Genomic DNA, 18,517 nt, shown 5'->3' on the forward strand with positions numbered 1-18,517 from the left:
GGGGGTGAATTCACTCAGAGGCAACCTATTGTGCGTATGTGTGTGTGTGTGCATGCATGTGTGTGTACGCAGGGAGCTGAAAAGGCATGAGAATATGTGTAAAGAAAAAAATGAATTGCTTTTTGGTTTGTGGCTTTATACTGCTTGGAAACCTTGCATAATGACGTCTTTATCTAATTATCAAATGTGTCTTTTCATGTGTTTTCTATGAGATAAACACGTTTTTCAGGCTCTTTTACATTTTCTTGAGGTCAGGCTGCAGATATTCATCATTGTGTACCTTGAAGTTGATGCATATGTGGTTGTCAGCAGTGACTGTGGGGTCAAAGGCACACGTTTAAGTTTTTATGGTGTAGTCGGCGCTCGTTGCTGTGAGGGGGACTCTTAAAGCCTCGAGTGTGGTGCAAGTCTTGAATTATTCATCCTCGGCACGCGCCGGTGAATTAAGGGTAAAGTGATAGCACGTAGCAGTGCCTTGCTTGGCCCGCTGCTGCATTTTTAAAGTGTGGACTGGCACTCGAATGTCAAAATGTTAACATTGTCTTCCCCCTAAAACTGTTGCCCTGGTCTCAGGGGCTGGATACTGGAAATTTGATCTGGAGTTTGAATAATTCAGGATGATGGTTTGGGATTGAATTTTCAGCCAAGTGCAACCTCCCTATTTGTATCCTAGCGCTATCTCCTCGGGCTCAAGTCTTGAGCGCTTTGAATGATGAATCTGTCCTTTTGCAAACAAGAGACAAAACCAAATCACTGATATTTATTCAGTCATTGAACTGAACATGCCGCTGCTTGTTCCCTTCGCAGGAAGAGATTTTGCTTGAACGTCAAGGAAAAGAAAAATAGTGAGTTCCAGGGAAAATGTGTGCTGCAGAATCCCCAAAGGAAGAAGTGCACTGCTGTCATTTCCCTAAAAGGTCCTTTCAGAATTTGAATGTGAATCTGCCTCCTAAGCAGACTGTTGAAAGGGGCTGAGATTTAACCATCCTCTGTGTCACTCCCTAATCAGTCCCACACCTCTCACCCACTCATTCTCTGTAAATAATTCAGAGCAGCCTTTTGCTCGCTCACACACAGTTGATAATGGAGGATAGCCGGGGACAGTAAAAATCGCTGCAGATGCACATTCAGAAGTCAGAAAAGTTTCAACCACTTTGACCCTGCTGTCGTTTTCACTCGGCGCTGACATCTTTCGCTTTTGATTAACTTCATGTTTAGCTGTGCACATGACCACAAGTCCAAATGAAACATAAGTAAAAAGCAGATGGAAAGTAAAAGGGAACGAGGAGCCGTCTTTAAACAAAACGTCCAGTTGTGTACACTCCAGGCGAGCAGTTATTCTCATCGTGAGCCAAATGGGTCAGCAGCTTAAAATAAGGCCTGACCTGCGGACAGTGGGTCAGCGGTGACGGCAGCCAGCTCTTTCTGCTTCAGACTCTGGAAATGTGGGTAACCAATCATGTCGACTTCTGTACTTTTTAAACACTCCTCTGAAAACTTTGTAATGTGATGTGATTGTGGCTGATGATGGATTTTATGGTTGAAAATCATCGCTCAGTGCTGTTTCTGAGCAGAGGGTCTCCAATGAAATCAGCTGTTTTGCATCTTTCATCGCGGTGCTTTGAGGCCGCTCTGTGTTGTTCTGTTGACGTTCAGATGTGTGTCATCCTTCTGAGGGGCGTGGCGAACACTTTCTCACTCATTCATGCTTTGGAGTTCCTGCTGAAAACAGGAAATATAACTTTGTCCTGTGTCGGAGAGACAGGAAGTTGTGACTTCACAGGACCTCTTTTGGCTTTGGCCTGGTGCCCGAGTGTGACTTCTGGCTATAGTCAAATATACCCTTCTGTGTAATTGAGAAAATAAATATTCCAGTAACTACATGAATAGTCCCAAGTGGTGAGAAATAGTCCACAATCTGCCTTTTCTAAGCCCTGCTTGAGTTTTCAGTCTTTGCCCACTAGAGTGCAGCCTTCTCAGAGGAAATGCTCTGTCTACAAGCTCAGTCACATCTTTAGGGTTATGATAAGGATGTTTCTGTTTAAATGACAGAAATTTGCATTATTGTTTGAATATTAAATTCAGGACAGATGGCCTTTATGTGACAGGACTCAAACTTTAAGACAAACAGAGAAGTGTGCACACAGTGTCTTTCCTTTCAGTGCGTCAAAATTTGGGAGCTTCAGGATAATCGAGGACACAATTTGAAAGCCTGCTTACATGTATCGACCAGTAACTGTTTTGGGGGACTTTATAGACTCTGTTATCCATTATTCTGTCCATCAGACACAGCACTCCACCTTAATGTCTCGTCAGTGGCTTCACCAGTGTTCTCAATGAAGAGCCTGCTATAGATTTACTCGACAGGCAGCAGACACAGGCTTAATCCAGCAAAGCGGATCATGACTTTAAAGTGTTAAATCAAGGACATAAAGGCAGGGAAACAGAAAAGGTTATAACAATAATAATGATGATTTTGTGGTTTTAGGGATGAGCACTTTGAACTTCGTCAATGTTTGAGATATTGTCATGATACAGGGCTGTACAGTGTAACAATTTCCGTTGCATTTTCTACTAAAAATCATTCTGTGGGAAGAGAAACATGCATCCACTAGCACAAGTGCGAAGATGTTGCGCTGGTATCATGTCTAAAAAAATAGTGGGGAAAACTAGGCTATATTACTGTCTCTTGTCCTATTTGTCAGTTGTTGGAACAATGCTTCATGGGAGTTGTAGGGAGAAGTGTGTACTGTCCTTATCAAGCCGAATACAAAAGAACTACATTTCTGGGTAAACGTTCCCGCCCTCGCTGATCTGTGCCGGGAAACCGTGACTTTTGTATCATTTTTGTGACAAATCAACTGCAACAACTAAGAATAACAAGAAGACTCAAGCAAAATGAAGAGGTATTTTTCTGTAGTTTCTACCTCGGTAGGTCACGACAACAAGGATAAAAGACGCCGTTTGATGCGCATTGAAAATATAACACTGTTGATTTTTCATGTTTAAAAATGTTTAAATTCATCTTGTTGTGTTCAGGTGGAGGAAGAATGAAGGTTAAAGAATCAGTTTAATTGTTGTTCAACATTGTTAGAATTTCTTATCAGTATCAAATTAATTTAGCCAACAAGCACATTAACTAACTGTCCAACTGTGTGTGCTGCTAAATTTTCATTTGTCTTTTCTTTTTAGAGTAGTCTTATAACTGTCAATTTATGTGCTGCCAAGAAAATTGATATCATAAAGTCCAGCCTCATCAAACACAACCCGAATCAAATAATAGGTATAGGCATAATAGTCAAAATATGTTTTTGATAATATCCCAGTTATCACCATATAGCCCTTTAAACAGCTTCTGAATTGATAAACAAGAGCACTGGTACTGGATTAGCGCTCTGCATCAGCCCATACCAAGCATTTAGGCATCAGAGTTGTTATTGGGAGAGAGAAAAAAGTGGAATTGGTGTATCCAAATATAGTTGTTCAGTCTGGGAAGCAGCTCAGGAGTCATTTTTCATGGTTGCAAAGCCATGTGATAAAATGTTATCTTTCAGTAATGAAGAATAATAGCATTGGGCCCCACAACAGAATAATTAAGGACAAAGTGCATGAGTTTGAATGAGAGTCTGTGGAAATGAAAGCTACTTTTTATTCCATAAAAAAACAACAGAAAGTAGTTTTATTAGAGGAGGATGTGAAAGGTTGCAGTGGTCTCTGCCTCTTTCTGTCTTTGCAGCTTCTGAGCGAAAGCTTCTTGCTGTCAGGGCGGCGTAGCTCCACAGAAAACCATATTAAATGTTTTAAGGCTCCTTGAGGCTCCAAATTACCTTCCTTTTCTCACTCTGTACGAGACTGGCATTCTGTCAAATTTCTCTCCAGTCACGGACTGTCGGCGGTGTTAACATAAACCTCTAACACAGTGAGACACGTTTTTAATGCTCACCAAATCTTTCAGCAAACACGCAGCTGAAAAAAGCCCAAATACAGAAACAGATACTCTTTGTCAGCATTTCTCTTTCTCAATATGAAGTACAACAAAGACAGCTATTTATGCATATGTAGCTCTCAGTGACAGAGGTTAGTGTTCAGCTTTAAGGGATCAGCATGTGGCGTTAGGATGCCTCATTTCAGTTAACAATGGAAGATGAGTCAACAGTGACGGAGCTTTTTCTGCACCGCACTGTGGTCGTTTGCGGTGACATGAGTGCAGCTATCGTCATCCGGGGCATAGGCTTACTTTGTTTTTGGTTTAAGTTAAATTTAAAGTGCAAAAAGCTGCACTGGCCTTCAGGCTTTGTTTTGTTTTAAATCGACTGTTTGTCTGAACGTATTTTATGGCCTGTAATTTTCAAAAGCTGGCTTGCAGGACAAAAGAAGGTTGGAGGGTTTCATCCACTTTTAGCTCTTCTAACATGGAGTGAGATTTTTGTTGATTACAAAAGGCCGTTTTAGGATTATAGAAACTCCTCAAACTCTGAGCTTCAACACAGTCTCACACCCAATCGACCGAGTAGATCCTTTGCCAGTGACACCCAAAATGACACACAGTGCTGTTGGAGAGTACCAGGCGTGACGAGCAAATGTTAACATTGTGAAATGGTTGCAGTTCGGTTACATCATATTAACAATAAGGAACATGTGGTTAAAGCTGCAGTAGGTAACTTGTATAAAAGTAATTTTTTTTGTTATATTTGCTAAAACTGTCCCAATGCCCAGACAGCAGTATATGAAACATGTAATCTGTGAAAAGAAAGGACTCCATTGGTCCCACCTACTGTTCCTACTGCGATTTGCAAGAATCCACCGTGCCCGACACAAAACAACCAATCAGAGCCAGAGGAGCGTCTGAGGGAGTGTCTGACATCTGTCAATCACTACTCACACACGCTACGAACTGCTCCCTCCCTCCGCTCATGCTGCCGGCTGCCGCTCAGTCAAACACCCCTGTGAGCAGCGTCAGGAGGCTAGTGAAAGCTAAGGGGGAGCAACAGCCAATCACAAAGGAGAAGCTGTCCACACCGCCGCTGCCAACAACAGCATATACGGCTAAGACAACAAATAACCATAAAGCTAATATGGTGATTGTTACACACCACAGCTTGTACGGTATGTTAGTGTCTGTGATGTAGTGGCTGGGCAGAGTTAGCTTGTTCCAATGCTAAGGCTAACGTTACTGGTTGTCACGGCAGCCATGCAGACGCCGCAGGGAGGAGGGGCTTGGAGGCGGGACATGAGTGCAGCAGAGAGGGAGGGGGAGTGACCTGAACTTGTGTTGGTTCAAATTTTCAGGCTTTTGCAGCTTTAAAGTTGTGAAACGGTTGCAATTTGGTTTGGTTTAGGCAACAAAACTGCCTGGTTAGGTATTGGAAAATATTGTGGTTTAGGTTAGAATATGTACGTTAGCAATGGAAGTTACTTAAATTGACTTATGTACGTACATTATGTAAGTTAGTGTATGTATGGAAGTCAAAACAAGTCCACAACTGTTGGTGTCACACGGGATACGAACATTGGTCTCCTGAGTGAAAGCCTTGTTTGACCCATCCACTCTGACATCCTCCCTATCCTGACTTTTGTCGTGCTTTATACTACATCACTTTTCTCCTGTCATAATGGCTACAGCCGTCAGAACTCGCAGCCTCACAAAAAAACCTAAGCATAGGTCATAATAAGCAGCTTGCACAGACCTTACACTGTGCTTTTGGAGAGGACGACTTTGTCCAACGCCTGATTCTTCTCGTACAAGAGACAGCACAGATCATTACACAGCACTGTATTGATCAGTAAAGCTTTTGTTCAGTTAATGTTGTACTGAATATTAGTTTTGTGGGCGCACTGCACAATGGAGAATTTATGTAGTAATTTTTTTTCATATGGCCAATAATAATACAGTCGAAGTCATGCCACCTTATTAGGCCCGTCTAGCTGGCGCACTGGGGGCTGATACTCCCTATAGCCGCTTCATTTAAGTCTTGTGTCGTTATGTCATCGTGTGAAACCCTCTGCTATGGTGCAGTGAGTCTTATAGATCAATACTGAAGCAGTGAGCTGACACAGTGAAAAGCAATATTCATAAATAATAAACAGGGCACCCTTTCACCCTGCCCTGTCTTTCAGTCCTGAGAACAAAAAATTAAACTGTAAACACAATGCTTGTTTGTGCTTATGGAGCATTATGTTTTAAGACCCACGTTTTGTCATGGTGCCGCCTTACTGTTAGCTGCTACACGATGCGACTGGACTGGACTTTCTTTAATGCAACCCTTTGTCCTTGTTCCAGTGTGACAGTGTTACTTTTCCTTATAGATGGTTGCTGTTGATTGTAGATAGAGGTCTCTGCGTTTGCTGTGTTCCATTTCTCTCCTGATGCGCTGTTTGTTCCAGAGAGACGGCAACCTGGTGTTTCAGGAAACCTCCGTTGCAATGAATCACAGTGAGGTGTCACCTTTAGTAGCGCTTCTATCAGCAGCACAAAGATGTGCCAGTGAGCGAGCACTGAGAACAGCTTTAAGTGCTTCATTATTACCCTTTCCACCACCTTTTATGTTGGGTGCAATTGGCAGTTGGTCACAGCTGCGCACCAAAGCATGATGCACTTCACCCAAATAAACGGATGGAGCAATAACAGCTTTTGTCATTTTTGCAATAGCCGCCTGGAAAAAAGACTAATGGCAGTCGATTTTAGAGTGGATCTCTTTGCGTCATTTAACCCAGCCGGCATGTAGAATACCGAATGGATGAACAACCCAGGTGCAGAGATGCTTTTGTCCTCTCTGTGGATACACATTTTAATTGACCTCTTAAAGGCGTATTCAAACATGAAACCAATTTCAGAGGCAGCATATTTGTGTCTAAACTCAATATAAAGACAGCAGTGGGTGTTACTAGGCCCAGATTTGCTCTTAATAGGGCAACCTGAGACCAGGCCTGCCTGGACGAGTCGCTTTGATTTGAGTGAAAATGTTGCATTTCTGATTATGTTTGACATAAAAACGTTATTATGTCGTTATGTTTTATGATTCCACTTCGTAACTACAGAAACCAGAGCAGAGAAAAAGGCCAGCGCTGGTGGAAAATAACAGATAGCTGGAGGAGATCTGTCAGATTTAAGCTATCAAGTAAATGCAGACACTCACACAAGGTCAGTGAAAAGGTTGCTGACCAGCTGCAGCTACAGTCGGTTCATTGGTTGTTTGGTGCGAGTCGACCGGCGCTATGAAAACACATAAGTTGAATTTCCGTGCATAATGGCACACATTAACGTATCTTTAGAGTAATGGTCACTTTTAAGTTTTCCTCAGCACCGAAGTCATCCAGTGCTCATTGTTCGTACGTCCAAGAGCGCGCTGCAAACAGGAAGTGCTGATAGCGAATTTGGCATTCTTTTATCGCTGCCAGTTTGCTAACATGTACAAAAATATAGGCTAAGAGAAATTCTGTCTTCGGGGGACTCTTTTGAAAACCCCTGATGTAAGAAAAAGCATTACTACTAATTACTCAAATGAATAATTGAATATCAGAATATCTGCCAGTAACTTCACTTGATGGACTAATCAGTTAATCAGTTAATTGTTTTACTTTTTAAATCAAATCTGCATATTTTAAAAAATCACTGTGTACACGGTCAGCACTGGAATTATCAGAATATATTTTGATGTCGCTATTAATTCTTGCGCCTCCTAATCAATACATTGTTATTTGATGTTTTCTTAAAGGGGCATTAGCTTCTTGGAAACAGTCTCTCTGGAAACTGTCATTCTTGTTGGTTAGTGTTTACAGCGTCTGCACAGCGTTTACCATTTTTCATTGTCTGCGTTGGCGGTGATGACAGACTGATTTTGAATAGTCACTTAACGTTATTATGTGTGGGCTATTAATAACAAGCTGCTGCCGCTCCTTTAACAGAGGCCCATTCTCAGTTTTTTGTCAAGCCATCTTTGCTTTGCCATTATTATCGCCACTCCCACTCACCGTCTCCCCCTCCCTCCTTACGACTCCGGTAACTATTAAGCTCCGCGCTGAGCAGTGTTCACGTTGTCCCTGTGCATCACTCGACTCATCAGGTCAAACATCTGTGATGAGATGAACGGCGAATATGCAGTCTCACTGAAGCTGGGGACAGATGTTGACACACGAGGGAATTAGAGATGATACACTTTTATTGCAGATGTATGCATTGTTGAACTGGGACTAATCACAGACATACAGGCTGAATGTATATCACATAATACATTCTATCTAGTTGCCGTAAGGCTTAATAACTGTAAATCACTATGATAGACATTAATAACTGCAGATTTCAGAGTGTTTACTTTCCACTTTGCAGGTTTTCTTGATCACTTAGAGACGCTGTCTGTCTTTTATGCTCCACACTATTACAGCAGTCATCAGCGTCATCTTGATCTCAGTGACAGATTATTACCATAATAACCTTGTCTGTTCCGTTATTGTCTCCTAAATGCTTACCGGACCCCTCCCCCACTGCATCCAAACTGTATCCTGCTTATCAGTCCTTCTGGTGCATGCAGAGTGGCTTGGATCTCTCATAATATTCTATCCACTGCTTCCTCAATTAATGGAACGACCAGGAGCTTCAGTGTCATATGAGGGAAGCACTTTTATCTGCAAGTTGGAGGAGCTCAGTCTGAGTGGTTTACCGCTGGAGCTGGTGGTGGTGTGTGTATGTGGGGGGTGGTGTACAGTGGTGGCAGCAGCGTTGACGGGGATAGCATCCTCATTGCACAGCAGCCGAAGGCAGTGGAGGGAGTGGAAAGAAACGGATGGAAATTGTAGAGACGGAGGGGACTAGTGGCAGACGTTGCATCCTGAGTGTTATTTGTAATACCAGAGGAAGGTGTTTTGTGGATGGGAGTGAATTTTGCAAACAGGGGGAGCTGCAGCAGGAGGCGTGTGCTGTTCAGAGATAGGAGTACAGCATAGGGAGTGGAGTAAGTGGGAAGCAATCACGAGGGAAATGGACCGACAAACTGTACTTCCCAACTCAAGTGTCCTCACTGTGGATTAAGGTGAGCGTCCGCATCTGTGTTATGTTGACAGTAGATAAAACCAACCTGATCTCAGTGACGGAGTACCTGTGGATCAGCACCATGTGGAATACATTACAGAAAAGGCATCAGCTGTGAGGACAACTCAGGGAAATTCAGCAAGGACCAGGAAGTGGCTGCAGCAGGAGCTTGTCTCTTTTTTCCACACGCTTTCCAAACCCCTAACAGCCGGGCTACTAATGAGCAAGTCGATGTGTGGCTGTGGCTGCAGCATCATCTCCTCTCTGATGAAGAGACTGGGCCGCACAGCTTGCTGCTCAGATCTCTTCTCCAGCCACACTTCAGAACAGCTGCAGCGACTGGCCACTGGCTGCCCACCTCAACCAAAGGTAACAATGCATCAGCGCCCACTGACACGGCTACATCTGCGTCCACGTTCCCCTGGATCATCCAGCTGTGTGCTTCTTACGGGTTATCACCCGTGTGCGATGCAGCAAACATATGGGGCCTGGCAGCATATTGCAGAAAGCACCGCGTGTGAAGTATAGCGTCCTTTGTTTATCTGCTTGTGCTTGTCCGAAACGATTTCTCAGGTATATGAACTGCGCTACCAGGGAGAGCAGCGCAGTAATTGATTCTTTAATGGAACCAGGTGATTTAATGGCTGTCTTGCTGCCTTGACAACAGTGGACTTGCTTTCAGCTTGCAGAGTCATTTAAATGGATGCCTTCAGACTGCCTGTGGTTTACAGTGATTGCTGCCCCTCATCAGTAGGAGAAAAAGCCTTTCCTAATGGAACAAATAAAAGCCAAACAAGACTGTGTGTGCGTCTGAGTGCCTGTGTGCACGTGCCTGTGTGTGTGAATGAGAGTGCGACTTTGCTCTAATGCAAGCTTCTGTCTCATGGCTGTAGCTTCTAGGGTTCCCTCTGTTTCATTGTTCGATATGCACATGACTGTCTTAATAGTTGGCCGCACTGACTGGGGTTTTAAGTCCCTTCCACAGTCCTTCTGGCAGTAGGCCATTCTCACAGTGAAGGAGATTGATTCCCTTAGTTTCTAAGAAGATTTATGCTCTCATGAGTAATGATAGAAATCCGCGAAGGCAAATGTTGTGGTATTATTGGGCTGTTGCATGGCAACAATTCAAATGAAAAATAGATAATGAGTGACAGTTTTAGAGGAGGCGTGGAGCTTATAGACAAAACCTTAATGTCGCTTTTATGTTGAACAGAATTCATTGTTTTCCGGAGAGAGCATTGTGACAGAATGAAGCGCTTAGCTGTGAAATGAATGTGGAACAGTGTTGTCCCTCTGTCTGGCAGCTTAGGGATTGAGGTTTCACGTTCTTCCTCTGAGACATCACGGGGCACCAGCTCTAAATGCAGCTATCGATTGATGGCTTCTGCGTTGAACCGGAGACACAAGGTTTCAACAAACGCGGGGTATTTATAGGATTTCTAGACTTTGCAGGAATCCTGTAAAATGGTTTCCAGTATCGCACTTCTGGCCTCAAAGAGTTTATAAAGTCAAAATCCTCAATGACTCTTTTTACTTTTCGTCTCACACATGTTAATCAGGAGGCAGGTATGAGACAACGTCAGCTTTAAAACACTAGTATTGCTTCATTCAGTCTTCATCAATGTCCCACTGTCAACATTGGAAACTCTAAGCGGAGCCACGATACATCCGCTGCTCAATCTATATCTGTTACTATGTGCTTTGTGTACAGCCAATATTTTCCTCACTCTCTCCTACTGTTCTATTAAGGTCACATTGCTGTGATTTATTACTGCCATTTGGGGGTGTTCAGCTCAGTCCTATAATTTTCTTTCCTTATTCTCAACAAGGTTTATATGCTAGCTGTATCCAGTAGCCTTGAAACTGTTGAGCTTCTCAGGTTTTTGTCTCTTTCAAAGCTGGAAATCATTATCATGCTGAAGAATCCCAAGGACCCCGGTCTTTGCAGTCCATCATCAAGCGCAGAATGTGTCCTCATTAGCACAAGAATTATGAACTTGAATGATTTGAAATGGTTATTTTCAAAGATAACTCACTTTTTAGACATTCATCTACCAACTTGGACATCATTTATTCGCGAATAAGCGTGTCAGTAGAAAAAGAAGGGAATCTTCACACCCCATGAAACCATCCTGTAATGACACAAAGCTTTACTGGAAACGGTGGTGGTGACATATGTCACTTGAAGTTTCTTGCACTTTTGAAGTGAACTTTTAGCACCACTTTCAAAGCTACTTGTCTGGAAGTATCTTCATAAACTTGACAAAAACGTTCCGTATGTTGGACGAAAGTTTTGCCTCGTTTCTCTTTACCTTCAAAACTTTGCCTTCTCACACAACTTTAAAACAATTTTGTTCTGACAGCCAATTTCAGACGGGGAATCACATGATCAATGGGACATGATAAAGCGAGCTCTGCCAGCTGTAAAGGCTGTGCTGTGGCAGAGATGAATACCTCTCCTCTGTGGGTCTGACCAATAATCAATGATTTTGTAGATTTGGCTCCTAAACTTTTGAAGTTTCTCCTTGTGAACTTGTGGGCACTTTTACCAAAAAAGACCCACCTGTTTACACTTGTTTTAATTTACTTCTATGTATGTAAATCTGATGACATGCCAACAGAGTCATAGTTTGGATGTCAGCTGTGTGATGTGGTGGGCAGGTTAGCTGCTGCTCTCATGCTGCCTGTATTAAATTAATGCATTTCTCTTGCTGACCCATCAAAGCACGTAGAGAACTCAGTCAACTCGAAGAGAGGGACACTCTTCCTGGAGTGCCCCATGTCGAGTCTCTGCACAAGGCTAAAGTAATGTCTGCTGTGCACCAGCTGTGGCTTTATTCGTGAAGTGCCGACTTGGCATCACCCGCTGAAGAAATCCCAGCCCCTCCCCATCAGCAGCTACACCAGGGACAGTCTAGATGTATGTTGCACTGCCAGAGTGCTGGGCACACCAGATCAAGGCTGGTCTATATACATCTTATTATTCTAAGAAAAGGGAAAATCTTTTGGCCACTAAGCATTTCTAGTAACACAATTAAAGAGATTGTGTCCAAGTTGGCATGCCACAAACTTTTTAACACAGCACAGACGAACACGATGAGCTTCCATTTCTTTCAGTTGCACAAAAACTTTGAAATAAGTGAAACTTTGTTATTGTTTAAGATGCATTAATTGATTTTTTTTTGTTGTTTTTGCGCAAGACACAGAACAACTTTAGCGTCCATTTGGAGTTTGTGTTTTTGGCCACCTGTTTGATTTTCAGGAAATTTGGTGGAAGGGTGTAGCATGAGCTAAGAAATATCACAAGATTTGGCCTTGGCAGGATAAATGCCATACATCTTAAAATCGTGCAGATAGTGGTAGGACTGAACAATATGCAAAAAAAAATCATAACACCATTGTTTTGATAGATATTGCGATGAAATGTGAGTCACGATGTTAGTGGGAATAGTGAGTTTGGCATCTCTGTAGCACCATAATACTTCATTTATAATCCTATGTTGTGACACCTTTAGCAAAAATTGCAGCTCCTGTAATGTGGACATTGCACTTGGCCATATTGTGATTTTGATTAACTGTTCAGCCCCAAATCATTGGGAAATTTGGTAGTGACAAAACACAGCCAGTTGGACAAATATGATCACAATCCACATTCACCAGCACCGGTAATCCTCTGTGGTGTCTGACACATGTAGTCGCTCAAACAGCATACAGAAAGCAGTCCTTGTGGAGCACTCAGGGACAGTGGTTTCATGAGAAAACCACTACAGTACCATGCTGCTAATTATACTCTCACACAGGAGAAGTTAAATAATTAAAGCAACGTGCTAATTTGTGTGTTTTACTCTAAGCCAGGCAGGTGTCTGAGAACACAATCCCATCCTTTTAAAAACATCTCTGATCAGATTTTCTGTTTGCTCTCAGAGGCTCTCTGACTCGTGGACACCTGTGTCTCCCGTTTGTTTCAGGAGACACAGATTCACACCTGCCTTTTCCAGCTTCCCCAAACTATTTTTGTCCACTTCAGCACTCCTGCAAGACTAAGAATAGAGGCTGATGAATGAAACTTGTGCATGCAAAACCAAATGTGCCAAGTCTTTGTTCACTAAGTGCTGCAGCAATTTTGTCTCTTTAGCTGCCTCAAAACACTAATTCAACCACTTAATAAGCTTCAATGGAAGAGCAGTTTTCATAACTGTACAAGGTGCTGCTCTGAAATGGTTTTCTGCTTGCCATAAAGCGGCCTTTGAGGAACTGCCCAGTTGAGGGCTGAATGATAGCAACATGTTTAGAAAGAAACCTTTTAAAATGCAGTGGGAATTGAACAAGAACACTAAATCTGTCGGCCAATGAGTGACTCAAAGCTGAATTACGTTTGTCCTCTTACACCAGCGACACGTTTTTATTGTGCGCAATCTGTCTCATCCTGTTTGCGCCGCTTTCAAACAATTGTTTGAACATTAATAACAACAAACAATTTTCATGCCGTATTTAGGAAACTAATTACGGAACCTTGGGTTGTTCCGGTAAAAGGCAGGGGCAACTTTAGCTATTCATAGCCTTCCTCTTCTGAGCTCAGAGCAATGAACTGGCAGTCCCGAGGGGCGCTGTGCAATCTGAGATAGGTCTAATGCTTCCCACCACTGCACCGCGACCATGCAGCAAAGACAGGGAGAAGCCTTACAATGGGACCAGTGACTTCTCCTCAAGGTCAAAGCAATTGGTTTTCACTGAGACAGATAAAGCATGTGAGCCTCCCAGAAATATTTTCTCATCTCGTATGTAGTGCATTGAGGAGATTTGGAACTGCAGGCAGCACGGCTGATCCTTAATTTGTCACAGTTAAGATTATCTTGAGGCTCTCATGCGGGCATTTAAAAGGCCCATTGGCACCTTTTAAAGCTACATTAGCTGAGATTATGTTCAGTCCAGCAGACAAATACTCCAACAAAAACTTCTCCGCAGTGATGTGTTTGACCAGTAGTGAATCTCTGACCTTATGTGCCTGATAGTGAACCACCAAACCGGTTTATAAATCCAGAGAATAAAATCTTCAAACCTGAAAAATCCCCAAATCCATGCTGAATTTCACTCCTCTGTGTTCACAAATGATGGGAAAACCTCTTTTATATTTAAGGTGAAGTACTCTAATAAATTTACCACCATCCTATGGGTTTAAATCACAGTGAGTAATGTGACAGGAGACAAGTGTGTGTTCAACGGTAAAGTTTTAATGGCCTTGTAATTCACAGTATTTGATGCACTTTATATGACTTGAAGAATATTTATTTATTGATTGTACAAAACTTCACTTGCATCCACTAATATGAGCGCAGGTGATGTCTTTGCACAAAGAGGCTCCACTCGTGTACTTATTTTACAACTTGTCTTCAAGCTTCACGTGGTACCTACTGAGCCCACTACCACAAAACCATGACTCACACATCCCTCTTACCTTCATATTTACATAAACCTTTTCTTGTTATTTACATGCTGAGCCAGTAGAATAAAGATTGTGTATTAAGTTCCTTTAAATCGTTTGTGTTTGAGCTTGTGTCCTGGTTTCAGAATTTAGATATTTAGATGATTCTAAAGACGATGCTTGTGAAGAGTTTCCACCCTTTGTTTTTCTTGGCTTTGTTTTTGTTTTCGCTCTACAACACTGAATCATAGTGGCTACAACGACGCTTTCTCGACTGTGATCAGCAGAAAAGACTCAGAGGACTTCTGATAATGGGATGCAAACAAAATGTTGTCTTCTGAAAGCCAGTTTTTGTTTGGTAAAAACACAGCTGGTAGTAAGTTCTTGGCACTTGGTTTCAAAGATATTGCCTGTGGTAAAATAAAAGCATGACTTGCAAAACAAATGCATCCCTGAAAAATGTGAGTAGTTTCAGTCATAGTAAAATCTTTTTCAACGAGGACCACCAGGACTTCCTTTGAAAGAAATGGGTTTTAGTACGATTATACTTGACAATCAGCAGAAAGTACGTCAAAATGCCAACAGTTTACAAGTGTCCAGGCTGTGATTGCACCATCTATGCAGCCCTTAAGTTTACTGTCAAGGTTTGGCCGTGTTACCGTTTTAAATCCAGATGGATCAGGACTGACATTGACAGTGACCTTTGAGATTTCGCTTCCTGTTCGGCAGCTTTGCCTGATGCCTGAAAGAGTTAAGTCAGTTAGGTTTATATATAGCCCCATATCACACATTTGCTTTAGTGCTTTTACTTACAGTCTTTTACACCTTCTGTTCTGTAGAACAACCTATTGATTTTTTAATTAGCTACTTAGAAATACAGAAAAAGTTTGCATTAGAGCATCATTTGGAAAACAACCTGAGAAACTTGTAAGTGCTTCCAAAGGCAGCTGGACTTGCTTGTGCTTTTGGTATTTCTAGTAAACCTGAGAAACACTTGGACTTGAGGCAGTGGTGTAGCCACATAAGGGCCAATGTGGGCCAGCACCACTATGATTGACAGCTGGCCCACTCTATCAGAAGTGCCCGGCATTAACTTGAAAGGAAGGTTGTGTTAGAGAATGAGTTTTTGAACATCTCTGAAATGTTTGTTGAACTCAATAACCTTCCTGGTTGTGTTTTGTTATTTTGAGTAGTACCTTCAGAATCCATGTTCTGGGTTCAGTCTGACCGTTTTTTTCTTTTTTTTTGTTACATGTTTACAAAACGCTCGCAATCGCTGACAACGTCAGTCTGGCGTACGTGTTTTTGCTCATATTTAGCCCAGGCTACTTTCTATGGTTCCATGGTCTTGACTAGCTATTTGACAAGTCTTTATGTTCGATGTTAAAATCACATGCATGCATGTCGTGCCTTAAATTCCCCGCGGGGATGAATAAAGTATAATCTATCAGTGTAGCCCATTATTGTTTGCCATTAATTGTCTGATCTGTGATGAAATCACGTGTTATTTAATTTTGGGACAATTGCTGTAGGCATATCGGAATTTAAAAAAAAAAAAGGGTTAGTGGCCCACGCTACTTCGCAAAGTCCACCCTGTTGAAAAATCCTGGCTATGCCACTGACTTGAGGCATGAAGTGGTGACTTTTCCAGGGTCATTCATGTGGGAGCCCTTTGGTTGGTTGTAATGACATTAACTTTTAACAATGGCAATAATGGCCCAGTTGACAGTGTTGTCACCAGAACAGCTAAACTAGAAATGTTTCAGTTAGTCTGTCAGCCTGTGAAAATAACCACAGTAAATATTGTTTCTTAGTCTTTTTCATTATGCAGTTTTAACAACACAACTTCGTGGCCTGCATAAACAGCTTTAGAAGATGTGTACATGCCTGAGGAGAAGTGTGGTGCATGAACATCTCCACTCACTGTTAGGAAGTCATGTGAACACGAGTTGTTAACCACACAGTACCCCGAGTTTCAGTTTCCAAATTGGTATCTGGAGAAAGCAGAATCTGTGCAGCCCCAGTTGTTGCAGTGACTGTAACAGCGGTGTCAAATCATCTCTACTAGCCTGGCTGGTCGGTTTCATGTCAGTGTTTTAATATGTGCGGTCAGGTGCCTGCACGTACCAGGACATATGGACCGAAAGAAATTTCAGCCCCACACTTGATGCTTTGATGGTGACAGATTGACACTGCTGCTGGAGTTGCATTGCTGCGCCTGCGACACCACGTCAGAGGGAGAAGCTGTCTCACTGTAGATAAAGCTCTGGTGTCTATCCCTCAATTCTACATAAAGACATTTCAGAGGCAGGCTATGTGCCTTCTGTGTTTATTCAGCAGCTTTGCCATAAACAGCGAATGCATAGCAGCAACACAGGGGATTTGGAAGATACACAACATGTCTGACATTTTTATAAAGCTTGTAGACTGCAGTCTTAAGGACAGTTGTTGGACTAGCTTGTGGTACATTTAAGCTATGTTTTGCTTTTGTATTTGACAGATTGGACTTTGTTTATTGGCTTTGTTGGAAGCTGGAACACTAGTAGCTCTCAAGGCTTTTCTGCCCATCCAACGCTGTGTGATCTCAAGCCAAACACAATCACTCCCACCTTTTTTCCTTGTCTGCTGCTGAGCAGCAATAATATGACTCCAAGAGCAAATGTTTAATTATTTTAATTCAGAGGCAAGAATAGAATATGCAGGCAGACATTCATGCTTTCTTTTGGAGCAAATAAGCAATGAGCATGTGTTTGTGTGCATGGATTGATGTCCAATAAGTCTTGTTCTTGCTCTTTATCAGTTCTTTGATTTCTTCCTTAGAAACACAAGCTGAGAAGAAGAAAACAGTTAACATGTTGATCATCTGTGTCTTTTTTCCTTCTTTTTGTGTGTCTCTTTGCAGAATGCCAAGCCCTTCTCCTCCTCAGACAGCCTAGCGAAGGTCCAGGAGGTAGCAAGCTGGCTTTTGGAAATGAACCAGGATCTGCTGTCGGGGGGCAGCAGCAGCAGGCGGAGTCGAGGGCCGGGGGGTCCGGCAGTGCGAGGTAACGCCTCCTCCACGGCCCGGGCACCTCAGCAGGCAGCAGAGGAGGGTGATGAGGATGAGCACATGAACCGGGTGGTAGAGGAGGAAGAGCAGCTGCAGCAAAGGGTAAGGCCAGCTGACGTTCAGTAAATTATATGGGGGGATTTGAAATAAACCTGTAGATCTAAATTGGATAAATGTAAGCCGAGGTGTGAAGACGTGTACATCAAATCCATATAATTGTGGAAATTTGCTTTAGATTTGCACTGTGGTATCTAAGGAGGAAGTTTTTGGCAAGTACAGTGTGCAACAGATTGAATTTTCCATCAGACCTCTCCTCTGAGGTATTATGTTTCTTTGTGTGGACCTTCACAGCCTGAGGCGTCGCAGGTTGATGGCGAGAGAGAACCACCGTGGGCGCCAAGCGAATCAGGAGCCAGCAACGGCCCTCGGGGAGATGAGGAAGGGGAAGAAGACGAAGAGGGCCCTCCAAACGAGGTGAACGGAGGAGAGAAAGGAGCTCGATGGATGTGGGGGGCCGAGCAGAGGCGGCTGCGAGGCCAGCCGCTGGGCGAGGAGGACGAGGAGGAGGAGGAAGAGGAGGAGAACAACAACAGCAGCAGTCACCAAGAGGAGGAGGAGGCTGAGGAGAGGACAGAGGGAGGGGAGGAGCAGGGAAGGGAGGAAGAGGAGAGGGAAGAGGGCGAGGAGGAAGAGGAGGAGGATGAGGACGAGGAGGAGATGGACCAAGACAGCGATGACTTTGAACATTCGGTGGAGAGTGGGAGGGAGGAGGAAGAGGAGGAGGAAGGAGAAGGGGAGGAAGGGCTGCGGTCTCCCTCTCTCAGGAACAATGTGTCTGCCCCCAATAACAACCTGGACTCTGGTTGTACACACCAAAGCTCTTCCAACAAGAAGGTAAGCACAGCTGTTGTTTGTTGAAGCGTTTTCATTGGAACCACTGTACTTTTTCCTGAAGAAATAGTCCCTGTGTAAACAGTTTACAGTGAGCTCTGCGGAGCCTCCAGAGATAGCAGGGACACTG

At 43.1% G+C, this 18,517-nt stretch overlaps 2 protein-coding genes across 3 annotated transcripts in view; one reads left to right on the forward strand and one right to left on the reverse strand.

The window, feature by feature from the left end:
• anxa5b (annexin A5b) overlaps positions 1–18,517 on the reverse strand; it is a 397,957-nt gene that overhangs the window by 132,827 nt on the left and 246,613 nt on the right. The window lies entirely within an intron of this gene.
• Positions 1–18,517, forward strand: part of fbxw7 (F-box and WD repeat domain containing 7) — a 117,012-nt gene that overhangs the window by 24,184 nt on the left and 74,311 nt on the right. The window contains exons 1-3 of one of the 2 annotated variants that reach the window (XM_070974640.1): positions 9,075–9,394; positions 17,350–17,598; positions 17,848–18,390. In XM_070974640.1, the coding sequence (XP_070830741.1) occupies positions 9,245–9,394; positions 17,350–17,598; positions 17,848–18,390 (942 nt within the window). In that variant the 5' untranslated portion in view covers positions 9,075–9,244. Of the gene's footprint in view, positions 1–9,074; positions 9,395–17,349; positions 17,599–17,847; positions 18,391–18,517 lie in introns of those variants that run through there. The other variant, XM_070974630.1, reaches the window with a different exon arrangement.

Source organism: Chaetodon trifascialis, chromosome 2 (genome assembly GCF_039877785.1).
Source record: "Chaetodon trifascialis isolate fChaTrf1 chromosome 2, fChaTrf1.hap1, whole genome shotgun sequence".
NCBI classification, from domain to species: Eukaryota; Metazoa; Chordata; class Actinopteri; order Chaetodontiformes; family Chaetodontidae; genus Chaetodon; species Chaetodon trifascialis.